The sequence below is a fragment of the Astyanax mexicanus genome, chromosome 11 (assembly GCF_023375975.1).
Source record: "Astyanax mexicanus isolate ESR-SI-001 chromosome 11, AstMex3_surface, whole genome shotgun sequence".
In the NCBI taxonomy this organism is placed as follows: Eukaryota; Metazoa; Chordata; class Actinopteri; order Characiformes; family Acestrorhamphidae; genus Astyanax; species Astyanax mexicanus.
This window is the reverse complement of record NC_064418.1, coordinates 42,203,698-42,225,544: the sequence shown is the minus strand read 5'-3', so window position 1 is coordinate 42,225,544 and position 21,847 is coordinate 42,203,698. Positions and strand designations below refer to the sequence as shown.

The following is a 21,847-nucleotide window of genomic DNA, read 5'->3' as shown; positions in this document are numbered from 1 at the left end:
TAAGAAATATATCACTACATAAATTTTGGCCATATCGTCTAGCACTAGGTCAAAAGTACTAAAGTATTCATTGTTTCCTCATAAAATCAAGGGTATTAAGAGTCTATCCTTTTTTTCTTGAAGTAAACGTCTACTAGATTTTGCTTCAGCATTCAGCATGTTGGAAAATCACCACCCCACCTCATCCCCAGCTCATCTTAAAAGTGTATAATTTCTGAGAACACAGTTTCACTGCTCCACAGTTCATTTCTGGAAGATAAATACCCCTCTAGCACATGCTGTAGGCAAGGTGACAATATCTGCTCCACAGAGTGCTATTCTATTAGAATATACCAATATTGGTGTTGGTTATGTGTAACTAAACAATTTTAATGGTTTTGGCAATAAACAGCATTAAATATTAATCGAGTTACATATTTTGTCCTATATGCTGCAAAGCTGCTGTAGGCAGATGATGTAGATTGGTTTTCCCTGTGTAAAAATGAAACTTTTCCTTTCCTTTTTATTTTGTTGTGTAATGAGAGATCTGTCTTTTCTTACAGTTCCTCCTGAGGTCAGTGTGTTTCCTGGTGTTACTCCTGTTGTTGGTGATTCTGAAGTGATCCTAGTTTCCTTCATTGCAAGATCTCGACCTGCATCAGAAGTGACCTGGAATCTGGGTGATCTCAATAGCCCTGTGAGGATAAAGACTGACGTGTCTGCAGGACCTAACGATTACTACACCGTCAGAAGCCGCCTGATCGGTGTACCATCCAAAGAGCTAAACGAGCAGAACGTCCAGTGTGTGGTCAATCACATCAGTCTGAAAAAGGAGGTTGTTCTAAACTATGCACTCGTCATTCATTGTAAGTCACTTTCATTTCAGTGTTTTCAGACAAAATGAGACACATTATGAGTAAACAATCTCTTAATATGCACAAGTTAACTGTCGATGGTGTAACACAGTCTCTAGTGTAAGACTGGAATGAATGAGATATTTAGGTGATTTTAACCCTTTCCCACCACTGTTTATTTTTCTACAGTACAGTTTTAGAAATACAGTGTCTACAAGATATTGAGACGCTTGCTTATCGATTGTTTCTTACAGGATTATAGATCCTGCTTTTGTTGTACAAAAAGCTTACTACTCTATTTCCGAGCATTGCTGTGAGGATTTGATTGCATTCAGCGACAGCAACAGCGAAAGTTAGTGAGGCCCCCCCCCAAAAAAAAACAGCCTTACATTCTAATTCCTTTTTTTTTTTTATCCTAATACTTAATCATTCAGTAATTCTCAAAAGGGTGTAATTGCATTATTATCCTTTTATTTAATTTTTATATCACAGGCATACGTCTGTCTTAATATAACATAAAAATTGTATGTTGCAATTAATTTGCGACAGTATATATCCAAACATAAGTATATATTGTGACAGTTATTATTGCAGTAATTCTACACAGATTACACAAGTTGTGTGTGTGTGCATGTTCACATCTGTGTCAGCAAAAGGGGCCTGTATAAAGAAGCTTAATGCATTCATGCTTTCATGTCCACGAATATTTGCACGCAGTGAAGGCAACAGCATATTTTTTTTTCCAGCATTGGTGGTTAATAAATATGTTTGTACTAAGAAACATGCCCTCAGCTAGACTTTTGGCAAAGTGCCCTTGAAGGCACCAGCAAAGGCACAGACCCACTAAAAGCACTCAATTTCACTGCATTCAACTTGTTCAACATTTGATTGTACAGAACAAATCTGTTCAGTAGTTGAAAATAACATTTTAATGTAAACTGTTTTCAGACCTCCTGCTAAATTGCTGTTTACTAAATTACTCTCTTTTTGTTCTTCATTCAGATCCTCCTCAGACTGTGTATATTACTTCAGTTAATCCTCCCACAACGCATCAAGAATTTATTTGTGTAGCCGATGCCAATCCAAAACCAACGCTCTACATCTGGAGCAGGTAATTAAACCTTCACATCTGCAGTTCCCACAGTAGATAGCAGTTAAAGAAGAGCAGTTTACAAAGTTGTTCTTTAGTTACAGCAGCAGAGAAGAAAAGCCAGGAATGCACTTTGGAAGCAGTCGAAAAATAGGCAAAATATTGCCGGACTGTTTTACTAAAATGCCACAGAAACTGGTTTAAAGGTAATGTGCACGATGCGGAAGGTAACTTGGTAATTGCCTTTGTTTGCTGTATTGAAAACTTAAATAATCTAGCTTGCTAGCTAGTTAGAAGAAATGTAGGTTATGGGTAAGGCGTGTGATTGGAGCAGAATGCAGGGTCTCTCTGTTTTTTTCTGTATCTCTCTGTCTGCCTGTTAGCACTAGCTTTTTGTTATTTTGATCTGGTTGTGGCCAACAGCAACAAGGGTTGTCACGATACCGGAATTTTGACTTCAATACCGATACCAATTGTAGTATCTGATTCTTAGTACCAAAATGACACTTAGAAGAAGAAGAAAAAAAAACACACAACAATCTGTCTAACTGCTGTATCAGATTTCTAAACCCAAATTTCTCAACTGTATATACAGGCACTTAGTCCATGCAGATGTATTGAGCTACAGCTCTGTTTAGTCTTTCTGATATTTTGGGGGATTTATCATATTTGTGTCTGTATAGCACAGATGTAATGGTAGCCTGACTGTATGAACTTGATGGGATGGAAGAAGTTAAGTTCTGAATAAGGAAAATAAAGAGTGAGAACATTTAGTTATGTTATGTTAATTTAACACTCATTGCTCCGTTTTATTAAAATGTTATGTGAACATCTCTAGTTCACATAATATAACAACACGTGGCAAGATGGTTGTCTAGCTTATCCTTGATGCTTAAACAGTTGAATTAGCAGTCGCTAGTAAATCTTAGTAAAGCTACAGAGTGTATCTTATCTAGGTCCACTAACCTCTCCACTTCTCACCTCTCTGTAGAGATCAGGGTGCTTGTACACTGAGCTCATGCTCATGTTTGCTCCTTTGCTCTGGAGATATGTCACACCATTTTTAAACTGGGTTTGTGGTGTTGGTCAGGCACCCGTCTTCATTAGCAATATATGCCAAACATGCCCACGCTCCACTCCTCGAGCCCTTTTTTGTCCACAATTCACAGTTGAGAGAGGACGTATTTTATCTCCAGACTTTACAGTACTCTGTAGTTTGGAACTACAATCCTCTTAACTACAGGCTCCACTGAACTATCTGTCCAGGCAAATAACATGGGCACAGCATCCTTCTTCAACTTTCACATCCAACCAGTGTTTTAAAGATACACACTTTTATAAAGTGAACTTACTTTTGTGTCCACCTAATTTTTAATATCAAATCAGACATAAAATAAATGTTAACACAACCGTTAAACGCTAAAAAGTCCAGCCAAACATGTTAGTGTTGGATAAGAGGTGGGACACACAGAACATCTCACAATACGTTATTACAATATATTGTCCACCATAACGATGATCTCACGATACTGTGATTCTGCGATACTCGATATATAGGAAAACCATTCTCTACGATACTTCACAGGATCTGTCACTGAAGAGGATAAAATACTTCTTAATAAGAAAATATCAGCAATTTTGGATTTATTGTGTGGTCGTTTTTAGGAAATTTGACGACCAGTATTCTTCAGCGCAGGTTTACCCTATTCATTTGATTAGCACCACCAAGTGGAGTAATAAAGCAGTAATTTCAGTGAGTCAAATTGGGGGGAAAGTCAGACCCTGCATTCATTTCCTATGGGAAGATGCAGTTTGAAGCTGCGATTTGGCGAAAAGCAACACAGTGGCATAGAGAAAAGGGACAAACGGAGTTTAGATTTTTGTAACTTTATGCAAATTATTTATGACGCAGTGAAGCTGCATTATAAATCGACTGGCTGAACAAATTCTTCCGACCAATCACAGACATGAGGTCTGAGGTCCCTCATGAGGCCTTCTGCTGTGTGAACTTTTGTTTCATTCATATCCCCTGCAGTAAGATCTGAACTTAGCAGAAACAGCGGTTCTACTACTTTCTGCTATTTCTGTTTTATATGATGTATATTTCTCAAATATAGGGATAAAAAGAGACAAAAAAAACATTTCCTATTGATAAAACTTGATTTGATCTACAATTTATTTATACAGTTAAAATGTATTAGGAGTATTAACATTTAATATTTTGACATTAACAGGGTGAACAAGACTCTTACTGGCACAGTGGATTTTGATAGACTGGAAATTCCGCTGAGCTCTGACAGCAGCGGCATGTATAAGTGTAACGCTTCAAACCAGTATGGAAATGGAGTCGGTACTATGTACCTTCCGATGTCCCGTAAGTTTATGTTTTTGTATACAAACATATTCAGTAGTTTATATACTGTGTACAGTATTGTGATTTCAGTAAAACTGTAACAATCAGTAATTACTGAAAAATCTCCAGATCACATTAGAACAGATGCAGGTACTCATAAATACAGTATACAGTAACTAAGATAATTGAGATTGTGAGCTAGTAGAACTAAATAGAAATAAGGTTGGTTTCAGAATCCTTTAGAACAACACCCTTAGCCAGCTCCCCAGTGAATGTGTTCAATTCCATCAGCAGCTCACCTGATTTACTATCTTAATACATTGATTTACCAGTAGTAGCTGTAAATCAAGTAGTAGTTGGATGATGACTATAAATACTGAACATGATAATGAATGTGATCAAAAAAGCAAATTATTTTCATTGCCTTTGTATCCTGAACTGCTGCTATGAAAAATAAAACTCTTGAGCAGTAGAAAGCTTTATGTTGCATTTGCCAAATTGTGCAAATTTATGGGCAAGTTTATTCTTAATACATTTTCAGTTACAGTACTGATATAACACTAATGACATTTTAAGTGTATTTATGTTCATGTGTTTTATTTTCACAAGACAATAAGACAATCAACAATAGAAGTTTAGCTATGTTAGATCACATTTATTGCATATCAGGACTATTGAAACATGAGACTGTGAAATCTTGTTAATAGAGCGTAATAAAGAGTAGATATAACTGCATAAATATCTAAAGGATATAAACAAAAATATGATTGGTGTGTTAGAGTTACTTTAATTTATGGTTTCATTACAAGCATAATCAGTGTAAATAAACTTTTGTTTCTCTTTTTACTTTCCATTAGACATTTCACCAGACTGTACCACCTGTTGGACTTTCATCATTTTCATCTTAATATCTGCTGCTGCTTTTTTAATATGGAAATGTATCTCATCTGAAACATGCACCAGACATATTTCAGATCTGAGAGAAAGAATTTTGTAAGTATTATTTGTAATATATTCTGACTTTTTATAGCTGTTTTGACTTCATGTTTTAAGTACTAAAATCCTGATTAATCGTCTCAAATCTTTTGAAAATATTCATGATATGATTCAAAGAATATGTCACTAATTTAAATGCATCCTTTTTAGGCATACTTTGCATGATCGTGTGCCTCCTGATTTACCTACAAGCAACAGAGAACTAAACCACACTGACAGCGGTGAAAACGGAAGAGCAGAATAGGAGTGAAGAAGTTCTGGGAACAATATCTGGGAAAATCATTGGAAAGCTGTGGAACACCCACACTTTAATGGAGAGATTAGACAAGCAGATGCAGGAGAACGTTATGAACCAAAGTCATATTAGGGGACGTCTGATTAAAAGATCCGCCACATCATCATAATTTTTTATCTCAGGTCAGTTGATCAGAGTCACCTGTTACACCTAAATGGGATCAGCGGCTGTTTTTCCTCTCCGACAGGATCATACCTTGCCGTGGTGGGGAGGCTTTAAACCAAATTATCCTAAACAGTTCTATCAATATGAAAAGTTTAATTTTCTGTTTAAATTTTTTGTACCTCCACACCACGGACACCCACATCGGAATAAATGAAAGAAGCGACAGCACCACAGACTTAAACATTGAAATAAATGAGAGAATGTAATCTAATTCTCTTAATTTAAGCATGGGTGTGTTTTGGGCATAATGTGAAATAACATGAGTTCTGACAAACTTTGATATTCTGCAGTATTTAGATTATTAAATGAATGTAAATGCACTTGCATTGCTTGATGGCAGCTGTCCTCACAGTTGGCTGTAGGTCTTGTATATTGTATATATATTGTATATATATTGTATATATATTGTATATTGTATTGTATATTGTATTGTATATTGTATATTGTATATAGGTCATCAATATTGCCAGATTGATCAAACTGATAGACCAGCTAAACCATTAATGGAGACCTATGCTGTGCTGAGCAAGCACCAAGCTGCTTATCCATTGCCAGCTAGCTTAGCAGTATAGGGAATGTTTTTTCCTGCATGAGCAGCTTTTCAACCATCTTGACTATCGAGGACCATCAATGATGAAATCCATTACCAGCAGAAGCTGATGTTCATCTGCATTTTTCAACAGGGAATTTATGTAAGTGTTATTTGTTTTTTGTTTAATCATAAAAGAGCTTTTCGTTTTTAGCTTGCATGCATTGTCAAGCCCTACAAGCTGATGTGCATTCAGCCTACACTGTTCATTTCTGTTAAATTTCACAAATTTTAGTCTTGAATATTAAAAGTTTTTATGGCTGCTTCTTTGTTGAATAAATGTTAATAAAATAGGAACTCAACATGGAGCCAAAGTCTTTAGCAAAACTTCTTTTATCCCTAAAACTGACTCAGCATTTAGAAATAAATGACCATGATTTAGGTGCTAATAATAGTTCAATTAATTAAGTAGTTTGAGGGCAAAATACAATTAACCCTGTAAGTAGATTCTGAGCTTGTCTTGAGCTTAAGATTTTTATTCATTTACTTTTTTTGTTGTATTTTTAATTAACCTGATTATTTGTCTGAGAACCCCCTCACACAATGTCTCTCCCTCCCTCATTTTCAAACTCCCTTTCTCCCACAGCACACCCACATATTCTTTCTTTTTAGTGTTTTTTTAAATCCCATTTTTTGTATAGTGGTTCTACACAATGCAGTCTTACACAACGAGGTACACCATCAGACTACTTGTAAGTTTAAATGATAAATGTTTAAAAAAGACATTATACTTTAGATAAGTAGAATGTAACTTTAGTTTGTCGTTTTTTTTTACATTGTGTGAGATCTGATGAGAAATGAATCAGACACTTTCACATGTAAAAGGAAATATCAGGTTTAATGAGTCAAAATCAGTAGGGCAAAACATGACAACCAGATCCAAAGAGATGGATTTTGGGAAATTAACACTGACAGATGCAAGTGCCAGGTATCTTTAAGGACCTACTTCATGAAAATCATGTTTCATGATTTCTCTCTCTCTCTCTCTCTCTCTCTCTCTCTCTCTCTCTAAACCCATATATTTTTTCTCCTAGACACTGCAATCCACCAACTAATTGTCTGACTAAACCACTTCCACTATTATTTTCTGTCAGTTGGGCAAGTGAGGTTTTCTGGTAGTAACGGATGTAACTGATGAAACACTGTTGAAATCGGAGACGTCTACCCTCTGTACTTCCCATTCATTTTCTCAGTCCTTCAGAATAGTTACTGAAAAAAGTACTTTACAACACTTAAGCCATGTTATCTTCCATTTTGACAGATAAAACATGTTCCAGGCTCCCTACAACCTAATTTCATGTCCCTTGACATTCTCCTTTCCTCCTTGGCTTAGATCATTTCTCTTGTCTGTCCTGATATCCCGCCGCCCTCCCAAGAGTTTAGCAACCAAAAGAAACACTGGACATATTAGTAGTTGTAAAAATGCTCTTAGAGTTAAATAATGTGTTCATTTTATTAAATTGTCATTATAAAAAACACACAAAAACAAACAAAAGAAACCAGAGACAACTACACAGTCATAATAATGAATAAAATATATATTTTTGTCAGTCATACACAAACAGATAAAAACAGACTTCGCCAGCCACCTTAAATTCTAAAATCTCGGCCAGATCTAAACACATTTAACAATAACACGCTCAAATTCTGCACAGTTGCACAGTAATATAATCCTAATTAAGCCACTTAATAAGGATACACTTATGAGCATTGTGATGAGCAATAACTTATAAGAGAGATAAATATGACAGGGTGTAAAATTGATTTTTTTCCTGACTCCTACCTGGTATAAAAAGGGGTCACTCTCTTTGGTGCATTTTCTTTTTTACAATTTGTTTCAGAAAGAGGCAATGATGGGGAAAGATCAGAATACACAGTATGTGAGTAGCTGCCTTCAAATGAGCAAACTGATGATTTTATTGGGTCGATTAAAAATATATGGTGTGCAATGTCAATGGTGTATGATATTAAACTGTGTTTCTATGGCTATTTTTAGATCTCAATATTGATTTAGGTTTATTGGCAATAAAACAAAAGGGTTGGGAATTAGACAACAACAATGTAATGTAAAGGGAAAATTACACTACTAATCTGTTGATATTTACAGATGCATCTAGATCAGATGAAAGGGTAGGAGTGGCATTTGTTGTCCCAAATCTGGAAATTGCAGTTACTAAAAGAGTGACTGATAAATTGGCAGTGTATACAGCGGAGCTTGTGGCAATATGGTAGGCATTACAATGGGTGGAGATTCAAAGACCAAGTAAAATAACAATTGCATCAGATTCGAGTTCAGCATTAATAAGCCTGAAGAATGGAGGCAGGATATTGTGTATGAATTGTTACATATTTCGAATCATCTGGTGAAGTCTGGAATAGTTCTGTCATTTATATGGGTACCAGCTCACGTGGGTGTAGCAGGGAATGAGATGGCAGACCAGTATGCCAAGCAAGCAACACAGGAATCCACTGTACAAATTCAGATACCATACAGCAAAGCTGAAATTAAAAGCATAATTAAAGCAAAAATATCTCACAAGTGGCAAAACGTTTGGAACACTGGGCATACTGGACGTCAGTATTATAATATCCAAAACAAAGTTGGCAGGGGCAGGTGTGCAGGTAGATGTAAAAAAGAAGAAGATGTGTTCTCTAGAATGAGGCTTGGGCATACGGCACTCAACAGCTCGCTGTATTTGATAAGAAAACATGTTGATGGAACTTGTGAGTGTGGTGACAGCCAGGAGACCATAGAGCATGTACTTATACAGTGTCCCAAATACAACCGGGAAAGACAGGCTAGCGGTGCAGTTGGAGCAAAAGCATGTCCAGTTTAGTCTACAGAGGGTACTGCAACTAAGCTCGGGTGACATCTGTTTCAATTACTTACGTTGTTTTTTAAGGGACACAGGTCTAATTAGCAGAATTTAGTGTGTGTGTGTTTTTGTTATTATTTTTATTATTACTATTATTATTATTTATGTTTTTCATTTTTTTTTTATTATTATTATTATTATTTTTTTGTACAATTAAGTTCTTTTATTAAAACAACTGACTCACATTCCAGTCCAGATGGTGGCGGTAATGCTCCATATACGTACGTTGGTTGCCGACCGCCATAAAACCTGAAGAAGAAGAACATATTTTAAAGCTTTTAAATGTGCTCTGGCTGCAAGTTCAGCCACTATCCAATCAGCTCACAGCAGCAGTAATGCTAGCACATTTACTGCAAAACCCAATTTGCTGTAGAAGAATGAAAATATACAGGTACACGGGGGCTGTGTCCAGAAACCCCAAAAGTGTCTCCTTTTTCCTACTGATCCTCCTCCGTGACCCGGAAACTGATTTCGTGACGCCATCTTGCCGCCTGTCCGAATACCGTAGGAGACGAAAGAAGCCGCTTAAAATCCACCTGTAGTAGGCTTCCAACGGAGGGTACATCAGTGTATCCTACTCTGGAAGACTTTTAAGGATTTTCCAATGACATCACTGCATCCACGCCCACAGAGCACGCGAAAATGGGGAAGGCAACGCCCAAATATACTTCATAAACATATTAAATAACTAGGTTCCTTATCTAATTAAACAGCCAGTAAAGCAGTAATATAATTTATAGTTTAGATAAACTGTATGCTCAGTAAAACTATATTTATGACCCTATGTGTATCATGTTATACATATAAAAACATATATTATGTATTATATATATATATATATATATATATATATATATATATATATATAATTTTAATTAATTCATTTATTTACTTATTTATTTTAACTTAGGGACTGATGAGGAACTGAATCCCTCATAAGGCTGAGGTGAGACAGGGCTGCCAGAGTCACTGGCCAGAGATGCGGCCAAAAATGCGGCTGGGAGTAAACAGGATTTTATTGGAATATCTGAATTTTTAGCTGTGTGTGATAGTAATGTTCTGAAACGTGCTGAAAGTGAGCGTTGTGATTGGCTCAGTTCAACGGTAGTCAACATCCTATCTAAAAGGGATCAGCTGTCCCATTTCCCCAATTACAGCTCCTTCCCTCCATCCCTCCTCCTCCTCTCCTCTCCTCGATTCCTCCACCTTCTTCCGGGGTAGGAGAGGAGGAGTAGGAAAGGAGGAGTAGGAGAGGAGGAGTAGCAAAAGTTTCTGGACGCAGCCTCTCTCTCTCCAGAGCCATAGAGAGAGAAAAAAACTGTGCATTATGGATCGGTATGCTATGTTGCCAGTTCATTTTAAAGTATAAAATCAGCTCGGGCCAGGCTAATTCCAGGTTTTCCTTAAAGTAGAAGACTAGTACTCTTCAGATCATGTGTATTTGGTCTGGTCCAAGATGAAAAAGTCCTTCAAAATCACACTAGAACATCAGCTTTACATAAAAAAAACTGTGCATTATGGATCGTTATTCCATGTTGCCAGTTCATTTTAAAGTATAAAATCAGCTCGGGCCAGGCTAATTCCAGGTTTTCCTTAAAGAAGAAGACTAGTACTCTTCAGATCATGTGTATTTGGTCTGGTCCAACATGAAAAAGTTCTTCAAAATCACACTTGAACATCTGCCTCATATTTTTTGAGCGCAATGGCTTTTAAGATATAATTTTATTAAATATATATTTAATTATTTATTGTAATATATAATTATAAATTCAGTAATTAAAATAAATATTTTACAATATACAAAATTACATTTAATACGATATTGTATATTTACATTGTTAATAAACAGATGTACTGCTTTTCTTCATTCTATCTCCTTCAGTGTTGATCTGTGAGGTGTTTAATATAAACAGCGGGTGTTTGTGAACGCTCCCTTTAGTTCACGGTGCTTCAGTGAAGCGGCAGTTGCGAATATCAAACCAACTTCAGCCGGGGAATACGAGGCTGCGAATATCGAGCCAAACGAATCTGGAGCTGCGAATATCAAACCAACTTCCGCCTCGTCACAGACAAGCTGGAGCAGGATACACCATGTGTGGTCCACTTTTACAGGTTAGTACGTTTAAATAATCTGATTGTGTTTTATCAGGACATCAGAATCAAACTAACATGTGCACTGAAGCATTTTAGTGAATTAACCCCCTCTTAAAAAGCAGATTTAGGGGAGTAAATCTATGCCAGGACAACGCGAATACAGTTACTGGCATTTAACATTAATGACTGAGAGCCTATTAGTTGTAAATTCCTAAATATCATAATATCTTATATATCCAGATAGACAATGCTGACCTAACTAAGTAAATATCTAATATATCATTGTATTATATATTCAGATAGACCATGCTAACCTAACTAAGTACATATCTTAATATCTAATATATCAATATCCTATATATCCAGATATACCATGCTTAACTAATTAAATATCTTAATATCTTATATATCCAGGTAGACCATGCTAAGCTAACTAAATATTGTAACTATCTTGTATGTCCCAATAGACCATGCTAAGCTAACTAAATAAATATCTTATATATCCAGGTAGACCATGCTAACCTAACTAGCTAGGTAAATAAAGCTTAACTCTATTCATTTCAGAAAGAACTTTAAACACTAACAAGAGATAAATGCTTAATAAATACAGACTACTGTGGAAACTAAGTACTAAGTAGTACTGCAGAATTTAGCTAAATGATAGCTACCTATTGCTCAGGTAGCTAACGCTAACTAGCTATCTTACTGTTTGTCTTAGTAACTACTAATTTAACAGAGATATGATTTAAGGTGATATGACCAATATTTATTTTATTATATATGTTTGATTAAGGATATAGGCTATATTGTCAACAGTAGGGAAAAACACTTTCCAATGCATGTGTAATTTAAGATAGCATAATTAGTTATGTTTAATAGTAGTGCATCTCAAAAGAAATGTTTAATATTGTTTAATTAACAGTCATCTTTTGTATTAATTATGCTTACAGTGACACATCTAACAATTTATATTTTAAGTTTTAAATTAAATATTTTAGGGATTTATTATTTCTGTTTTTTTTCATGAGCTTTTAGAAAAGTAAAACAAAAACAGTTTTGGGATATGTCTCTTTATATGTAGTGATTATAAAATTTGACAGATTTTTTTTTATTAAACTATGATAGAAAAAAAATCATTATATTCAGGTTTTCTGAGATGCACTAGTAATAGTGTGCCAAAAACAAACTCAATAAATATAAGTGTGTGTTATTGTTTGTTTTATATAAAATAAAATAAGTAAATAATGAATACAAAATATAACAACTTTAATACAATCATCTTTCTTGTCTTCATTTTATATTAAATAATAATAATAATAAAATGTAGATAATGTTTCCAAAATGTTTAATTGTATTCATGTATTAAATGCAATCATGTCTCAATTTTCTTATTCTCTTCCTGCTTTTGTATTCCCCAGGGTTCATTCTTCCGAACTACACAAGTAAACCCCATTTTATGTAATCTGTGCTGATTCTTTGGTTTATTTACATGTGCAATGTACTATTTTCCTTTAGTTGATTTACATGTGTTCTGTACTTTGTTTTTCTGTATGTAGCCTCTCTATATTCTGATATCAGTCTTTAAAGTTATATATCATCTCATGTTTGTTGTAAAAATAATAAAGCTGTTGCAAATAATGTGGTTCCTCTTTCTTAATCCAAATAATTCTGCATGAAATATTCAGGTGGTGACTTAAGAATATTTGCAGATCTTTTTATCCTTTGATTAAGTTATTTTTGCAGTAAACTCTAAATATATGCAAGCCAAAACTTCTCCATCTTCTTTTGAACCTAAGATTTTACTTGTAGCAACTGCATTTGCACAGTGTCATGAAATTAATATTAATTAACATACAAATTTAGCCTATAAAAACTCTCTTATGGATTACAATATTGGATTCACACAGAATAACATAAGCCTTAAATAAGTCAATATATGGTCACAATAATCCTCAATGAATTATCTATGTATAATGAAACAATATATATATATATATATATTATTATTATTATTATTATTATTATTATTATTTCATTATACATAGATAATTAATTGAGGATTATTTATATATTATTATTATTAGTGCCCCAAAATCGCAATTCTGTCTCTGTGTTTATGGGCTCAAATTGCCCACCAAGAACTTCCTGGAACTATCTGAAATCTCCATGAATCACGTGACCATCAAGGATTTTGAACTTCCGTTGTCGCGACTCTCTCTCTCTATGGCTCTGGCTGCGTCCAGAAACTTTTGCTACTCCTCCTCTCCTACTCCTCCTTTCCTACTCCGCCTCTCCTACCCCGGAAGAAGGTGGAGGAATCGAGGAGAGGAGAGGAGGAGGAGGAATGGAGGGAAGGAGCTGTAATTGGGGAAATGGGACAGCTGATCCCTTTTAGATAGGATGTTGACTACCGATGAACTGAGCCAATCACAACGCTCACTTTTAGCACATGCCGGATACTGCCCAGCCAATCACAGCTTCTGAATAAAGCTCCACATACAAAAATAAAAACGAGAGATCAATAAACACAATTCCAAATTCTAGAGATCAAGCTTCAAAGTGCAGCCTGATTAGCCATTGATGAAGGTTGCATATGTAAATATTAAATTATTTTAATAGTAAAATATGATTTCATTGAATGCAATAAAACAAATAACAAATCTTAATAAATAATAAATATAATAATACATATTATATTTTGCATACATGTTGAAGTGAAAAAATATTAGATGAAACAGCATCAATGGAACATTACTGTAACACAGCTAAATATTCAGATATTCCAATAAAATCCTGCTTACTCCCAGGCATTTTGGCCGCATCTCTGGCCAGCGAGATATATATATATATATATATATATATATATATATATATATATATATATATATATATATATATATATATATATATATATATATATATATATATATATATGTCATGTTACAAATATGGGAACATTAATAAAGTTTTACTGAGCATACAGCTTATCTAAACAAAAACATATATTAGTGCTTTACTGGCTGTATAATTAGATAAGGAACCTAGTTAATTAATATGTTTATGACGTATATTTGGGCGTTGCCTGCTTTTCGCGTGCTCTGTGGGCGTGGATGCAGTGATGTCATTGGAAAATCCTTAAAAGTCTTCCGGAGTAGGATACACTGATGTATCCTCCAATGGAAGCCTACTATAGGAGAATTTTAAGCGGCTTCTTTCGTCTCCTACGGTATTCGGACAGGCGGCAAGATGGCGTCACGAAATCAGTTTCCGGGTCACGGAGGAGAGGAGGAGGATCGGTAGGAAAAAGGAGACACTTTTGGGGTTTCTGGACGCAGCCTCTGTCTCTCTCTCCCCATCCCCTCCTGACGCCATTGGTCACGTGATCATCAGCGTAGTCGTTTTTCGACACAAGCATCGAACATCATTACTGTGCTCTTTTTTAAAACAAAGCAGGGTTTCGTTGAATTTCGCGCGTTTGGTAGTGGATACTGGATGCTCGCTATTTTGTTTTTGTGCAGAATTGGATCAGAGAATTTATTTTCTTTATCCGGCTACTGTTTCCACATGACGTGTAAGGGAAAAGACTGCGTGCTAATTAGCGCAGGGTAGAACTGCAGGGTTTTAGTGATGTATTTCTCCCAACGTTTCTTCCTACAAGCTCTTTTTTCCTTCACATTGCCTTTCCACCCCTCTGCCTCAGGTAGGACCTCTGTTTACAGTCCTCTATTTCGTTTTAATGTCCCACAGCTCCATAAGCACGTAAACAGACCTCTTAAACCCATACAGGTTACTTCTCACCAGACCATGCCACTCTCCCCTTTGTTGCAGTGCTGAAAAAACAAGGAAATTCATGGCTTTCTTAAATACACTTTATTGCCTGCCGAAAATCACACACATGAAGATTATCCGAGTATTACATTCCATCTATATGCTGCTAATTTATTATTTCACCATACTGTGTAAAAAGCAGAACTCATACAGTAAACAGTGTGACCAATAGTGCTTAAGACCTGGTGCGATATTACACACACACCAGAAGTGTGCACATCTGGACACAAAGCTATCACGACTACGCCACCCCTAATAGTATAGACGGGGACCCCCACTAGGTCACTCAACTAAATGAGTACCTGAGCCAGTCAATATTACATATGCACAATCAGGATGTCCAATTGCAGTTATTTATATATATTTTTTTTTATTTAGATTGTATGACAAATATTTTAAAAAATATAGAAACACTTTAATCACTACCATTAAAAATTAATACATCAGATCGGGGTTGAATGACACACATCTATAACTACCACAGGCCAAAAGAAAGTGTGGTCAAGGAATGTCCAAACCCACAGTAAATTCACAGTCAATAACGACCACCACAGCACACAATTCACCTCACTACACTCTCTAATCGTATCAAGAAAAACACAACACACCACAGCAACACTATATGACCAACTCCACAACCCAGAATACTGGGGTGGTCCACTCCTTAACCACAAACAAAAGAAAACAAAAAAATACAAATGCTTAAATGACAACAACTTCCAAATAATAACTGGCCCGTGATATGTTATTACAATATTTTACAACAAAAACATAGAAATATGTTCAACCATCCAGATCTGACCAGAGTATTCATACAAAGAAAAAAAACAGATATCTATAAAAACATCTAATCAGCAGTGGCTCAACACTATCTAGTTATAATCTGAATCAGAAGAACAAAGGGAAACTCTACACAATAAAACTTAAAAATAATTTATAGGGAGGGAGAAAACAGTGGCCCGCTTGCACCAAGACTGCGGTCCCACTCAAACGCCAAACACTGTTGGCATCAAGGCAGTAGAAGCACCCCGGCTCCGTAACCAACGGATATACAGGCTACGTTAAGCCAGCCCCAGGTAGCAACCACAGCTAATCGCCACCACACAGACCAACCTAGGCGATAATTCAGCAACACACGCACACACGCACTCTTCAGCTTGCCTCCGGGCTAGTGGCTCCCAGCAGTACACATAAGCGAGTCAAGTTCTTCCAGCAGCGACCATGCCACGCCAAACAATACGGCGCCCTCTTTGTTTTGCCCAAAGTGGAGGTGAGCTCACCTGGGTGCGTCCCCCTTTATCTTCCCCCTCAGCACCAGACCCACTTCTTACCTGCATTCCACTTACACTGGCCGCGTCCCAATTCACTAAGGTCTTAGTGACCTGCCAAGCATTTAGGCTCTCACTAATGCTATATTAGTGTCCTATTATTGACACATGGAACATTAAATCAGATGATAACCATTACGAAATAAAAACAATCCTCCAGCCATACCACAACAGCGAGACATTTAACGCTAGTTCATAAATTAAAAATCATAAGTTTATATGCAGACACACACAAGTACACATAAATGTGAGAAAAAAGTCATAAAGCTGACTACCAGACATAAGACATATCATACAGTCAGAATCATGAAAAATAAAATATTACTTTTTTAATAATTACCGATTAACAACAAACCCTGCTGGCACACAACCAGTAAGGGTTCGATCCTCAAACGGCAACTGGCAACAGGAAGTGACACCCACTGGCACCTGCCATTCAACTGTGGCAACAGGAAGTGACACCTACTGGCACCTGCCTTTGAGGAGTGGCACTGGCCACGAACGCTACTGGCCAGCGGCGCTCGCTAGCGGCATCTGCCATTCAGAAACGGATACATGCCGCTTAGCAAAGACACTCGCCACAGCTCCTGTGGCTTTGCACACAGCCATACGTTTGGGCATATTAATTTGAGGACTTTCAGGAATGTGTCGTTCACAGCTTAGTTGGTAGTTGGATTTATTATTTTTTAACGAGCAGATTATGCATTTGTTTTGGACTTCCATGGACAATGGGCTATTTTGGACGTGTTTGTGGTAACTTGATTTAATAGAGCAATTGTGGTAAAGGTAATTTAAATGCTTATTAAAAAGAGGAGAAAGTCGGGCTTGTGTCCATGTTTTATTTATTTTTTGGTTCGCTGGCAAAGATCCAATTTTTTATGTGCACGTATTATGTAACAATACTACTGTCTCCCTCATAGGCACCTGCCTTTCAGTAGAGGCCACAGCGAGCTCCTGTGGCACATGCCATTAGATCCATAGGCACCTGCCTTTCAGTAGAGGCCACAGCGAGCTCCCGTGGCACATGCCATTAGATCCATAGGCACCTGCCTTTCAGTAGAGGCTACAGCGAGCTCTCGTGGCACATGCCATTAGATCCATAGGCACCTGCCTTTCAGTAGAGGCAAGAACCGTCCCATACTATTACACATACTAGTACATAAATGATTTACGCTAAGTGCTTGAAAGTACCTAAATATTTATAAATATGATGCATATACAAATTGCCTCTACTGAAAGGCAGGTGCCTATGGATCTAATGGCATGTGCCACGGGAGCTCGCTATAGCCTCTACTGAAAGGCAGGTGCCTATGGATCTAATGGCATGTGCCACGGGAGCTTGCTGTGGCCTCTACTGAAAGGCAGGTGCCTATGAGGGAGACAGTAGTATTGTTACATAATACGTGCACCTAAAAAGTTGGATCTTTGCCCGCGAACCAAAAAATAAATAAAACATGGACACAAGCCCGACTTTCTCCTGTTTTTAATAAGCATTTAAATTACCTTTACCACAATTGCTCTTTTAAATCAAGTTACCACAAACACGTCCAAAATAGCCCATTAGCTGTCCATGGAAGTCCAAAACAAACGTGTAATCTGCTCGTTAAAAAATAATAAATCCAACTACCAACTAAGCTGTGAACGACACATTCCTGAAAATTAATATGCCCGATTGCGTATGGCTGTGTGCAAAGCCACAGGAGCTGTGGCAAGTGTCTTTGCTAAGCGGCATGTATCCGTTTCTGAATGGCAGATGCCGCTAGCGAGCGCCGCTGGCCAGTAGCGTTCGTGGCCAGTGCCACTCCTCAAAGGCAGGTGCCAGTTATGACAGAAGTAATGTTTCTTGTTGTTTCAATGTTGAAACAACGTTGAATCAACATTTAATGTTCAATAGTTGTGTTAACTTTGAAATAGTTGTATTAAGGTTGAAATTTTACCGTTAAATCAACATATTGTCCTCAACCTTCTGCCTTTTGAATCAGCCTTTTACATTTCATCATCACATAATTTATAAAAACGATTGTATGGAGGAATGCAGGTAAATTACGTCTATTTGCAGTAACTGCTTTTTAATTTAACACCATGTTTATGTTAATAGTTTTACGGTTTTAGTGTTTGTGAGATGTTGAATAAGATTGGTAGTGGTGGTGGTAGTTAACTTTCTTTATACTCAGCTTTACTACAGTGATGTACGTTTATTGTTAACACTTTGTTAACTATAGATTTTCTAATTTTAGTGAGCTATGGTTTACTACAGGTATGCCGTTGAAACAACGTTGCCATATCAACGTTGATTCAACCATAACATATACGTTGATGCAACGTTTATTAAACAGCTGGGAAGCATGTAACATAATAAAATGTATGGTCAGTTGCACTAAGTTAATTCCCAAGGCATTATCTCATCAGCCTCAAAAAACTGACTCAGATTTAAGAAACATTATATTATACTTTTAAAAGGCTAAAGAAGAACAAATAATACTGTATATTTTTTTACAATGGCCCTGTGAACATGGCATGGTCAAATAACACTGTTTGTCTGGTCAGGGCCAGTTACCAGCCTGAGAGGCGTATAGTAACTGTGACATAGCTAAAAGTATTTATTTAGACTGTGCCTAGCATACTAAGCAACATACTTGTCTGTATCTTTTCTGTCATTATTCAGTAACGTTACACAAGTCCTACAACTAACTAGCAAGATTACTAGGTAGCTAAACGAGGAATAGGTAGCTATCGTTTAGCTAAGCTATTATCTCTGCTTCTGCAGAAGTTCTTTCTAAAATGAAGAGATTAACTTTTTTTTTTTTTTTTTTTTTTTACTTTAGCTAGGTTAGCATGGTCCATCTGGATAACTACCCTAATCAAAGGAGATATTAGTACAGTTCACAAACAACAGAGCAAATCAGTGATTAAAATTATGATTTCTAGGCCATTTTAGCGATATTATATTACCATACTGGTGACATAAATTCCCTGTTTTCAGCTCACCTGCTGCAGAGAGGAGGGATGCTGCACTGAACACAGTATTTAAAAAAAAAACACAGTATTGCAAAAAATATTGCAAGAGTTTGATATTTCTATTTTCTTACATTCTATTCTTACATTATATTTTCTTTATCAGTAATTATTAAATCAAGAAGACTAAGTAATAGAGAATGAATAATGCATTATGGAGCATGTTTGTTTGTTCAGCTGCCTTACTTAGTTACCAGCAGGTGTACTTCAGAAAGGCAGGTGGTCAGCATCGTCAACAACTGGGAAATTGTCAGATGTGCCGGACAAAGGTCATACTAACTCAATTTGTCTTGGCTTGTGGGTGATGCAAATGAATTTTCCATGGAAACAGATGTCTGATAATGGGAGGAGACAGAGCATCTAAATTAAATATCTGCTCGCACTAACAAGGCTGTTCCACTACTGTGTCAGTGTTTGCTGTGCTGAAACTGGTTTTAAACCTAATATCTGGTCAATATTAGTCCTATGGGTGTTGTTTTCGTTGTTCGCAGGAACACTTGCATTTATTTCCTTCATCAAATCTCTCAGTAACTCAGCACATTATTATTTTTTTTTAATTTAGCATCAAAACTATCTTGAGAAATTATAATAAACTAAAAAAAGCTCTAGTCTGGGGATGGGTCGTGCTAGCCTGCGGACGTTGGGTGGGATTTGTTGTTTGTTTGTTTTAACATTGACTGTGAACTGAACTGGTATTTTTGTATATTTGTTTGCATTTTCTGTGTGCACTAAATAGTTTTCACTTCAGTATTATGTTAGATTTTTTTATATAGTACATTATTTTTGATGCATTATTTATGTTAAGTTGTTGCTGTTGGTAACAAAATATACAATTTATTTTTTTTGGTTTCTACTAAATGTTTAATTTGTTATACTATATAAAACTTATGTTGCATTAGTACAATTTTTTTTTGTGTGTTTATATCATATTGCCAAGAATATTCTAATTGCACAAATACTATAAAATATTATGAAATTATTTTAGGGCCGTATCACCCACCTCTAATGGGCACCCAAGCCTCACTGATACTATCCATGGAGGCCCCACTTAACTTAAAGTACTTAAAATATTTTTTTGTAATATCTCGTATATCTGATAGCACTGGCGCCTGCAGAAGAGTTCACAGCTTTCTGAGCTATTTTGGCAGCGGTGTATGGTGCAGACTGTGTGTAAACATAGTTTAAAACATAGTTTAAAAATTTTCTGTACAGAGAGAATATTGTAGTCAATTTCTTTTCTTTGAGATCTTAAAAAATATTTAAATGCTTTTAACACTTAACACCCCTCCCCTTCCCACAAAAAGCGAAAATCATACCTTTAATGTTTCTTTGAATTCAGTACAGTGTTTAATTTTACAGGGTGGTGGTGTAGGTGATTGAAGTTACAGTGGGATAATAAACAATAATTTAGCATCTGCTTCACATGTGTGAAGCAGCACTGCTTAAAGTATTTTTAATATGCGTTGAAGACACATTGCTAACGCCAATGCTATGCAGCCGTTTGAGCAAAGTTCTCTCTAAAATATATATATAAAAAAAAGTGTAAATATATTTAAATATCCTTAATAAATTAAACAAATTAGAGGCAGTATACTGGCTTGTTTCTGTCAGTGGGCTCTTCTCACAAAGTAAGATTATGCCCATATAGTGTACAATAAGTCGATAATGTAACTATTGTGAAAGGCCTGTTCACACTTATGTTCTTTGCCACAGACATTTTAACTTTTCCTAATTAGGTCCTAATTAGGGTCAGAATAAATGAATAAGTGGTCTCAGTTTTTACTTCGTTTAGAAGATAAAGACATTAATAAAGTAAATAATCACCAGTTCTGTACATATATAGCATAACATCAAGTTTATTTTTGACCAGTAGCTTCTGTTCACCAATGGTTAAACTGTTTATTAATCTTGCTTTGTTTTTGTTTGTTTTTACACAGCCATCCAAGTCAATGGTCGGATCGCCAATGTTACAGTAGGCGAGGACACTATATTGTTCTGCCAGCTGATTGGAACAACTGAAAGACTATTACGGATTACATGGCAAAGAAGGACACAAACAGGTTCCACAAATGAGAATATTTTTGTCATCATCCCAGACGGTAAAGCAGAAAGTGTAAACGGATTTGGAGACAGAATAGAATTTGTTGGAAACACAAAAGAATATAATGGCACAGTTTGTATGAAGAACGTCACATCATTAGACCATCAAATCTACACATGCATCTTCAACATCTTCCCAAGTGGGCCTTTTGAAAAAGAAATAAATCTTAATGTATACGGTAAGAAATAATACATTTAATTAATAAATAAATTAATAATCAATTTTCAGAAACACAATAGATTTTTAGTTTACATGTTAAATTGGTGTCAGACAGTGATTCTTTT

General features: G+C 36.1%; 1 protein-coding gene and 1 long non-coding RNA gene across 2 annotated transcripts in view; one reads left to right on the top strand and one right to left on the bottom strand.

Annotated features, from left to right (window-relative positions):
• LOC125805023 (uncharacterized) overlaps positions 1–21,847 on the bottom strand; it is a 76,330-nt gene that overhangs the window by 19,318 nt on the left and 35,165 nt on the right. The window lies entirely within an intron of this gene.
• LOC103044451 (nectin-1-like) overlaps positions 14,721–21,847 on the top strand; it is a 60,158-nt gene continuing 53,031 nt past the window's right edge. The window contains exons 1-2 of the mRNA XM_049485309.1: positions 14,721–14,991; positions 21,400–21,741. Coding sequence (XP_049341266.1) covers positions 14,919–14,991; positions 21,400–21,741 — 415 coding nt within the window. The 5' untranslated portion in view covers positions 14,721–14,918. The remainder of the gene's footprint in view (positions 14,992–21,399; positions 21,742–21,847) is intronic.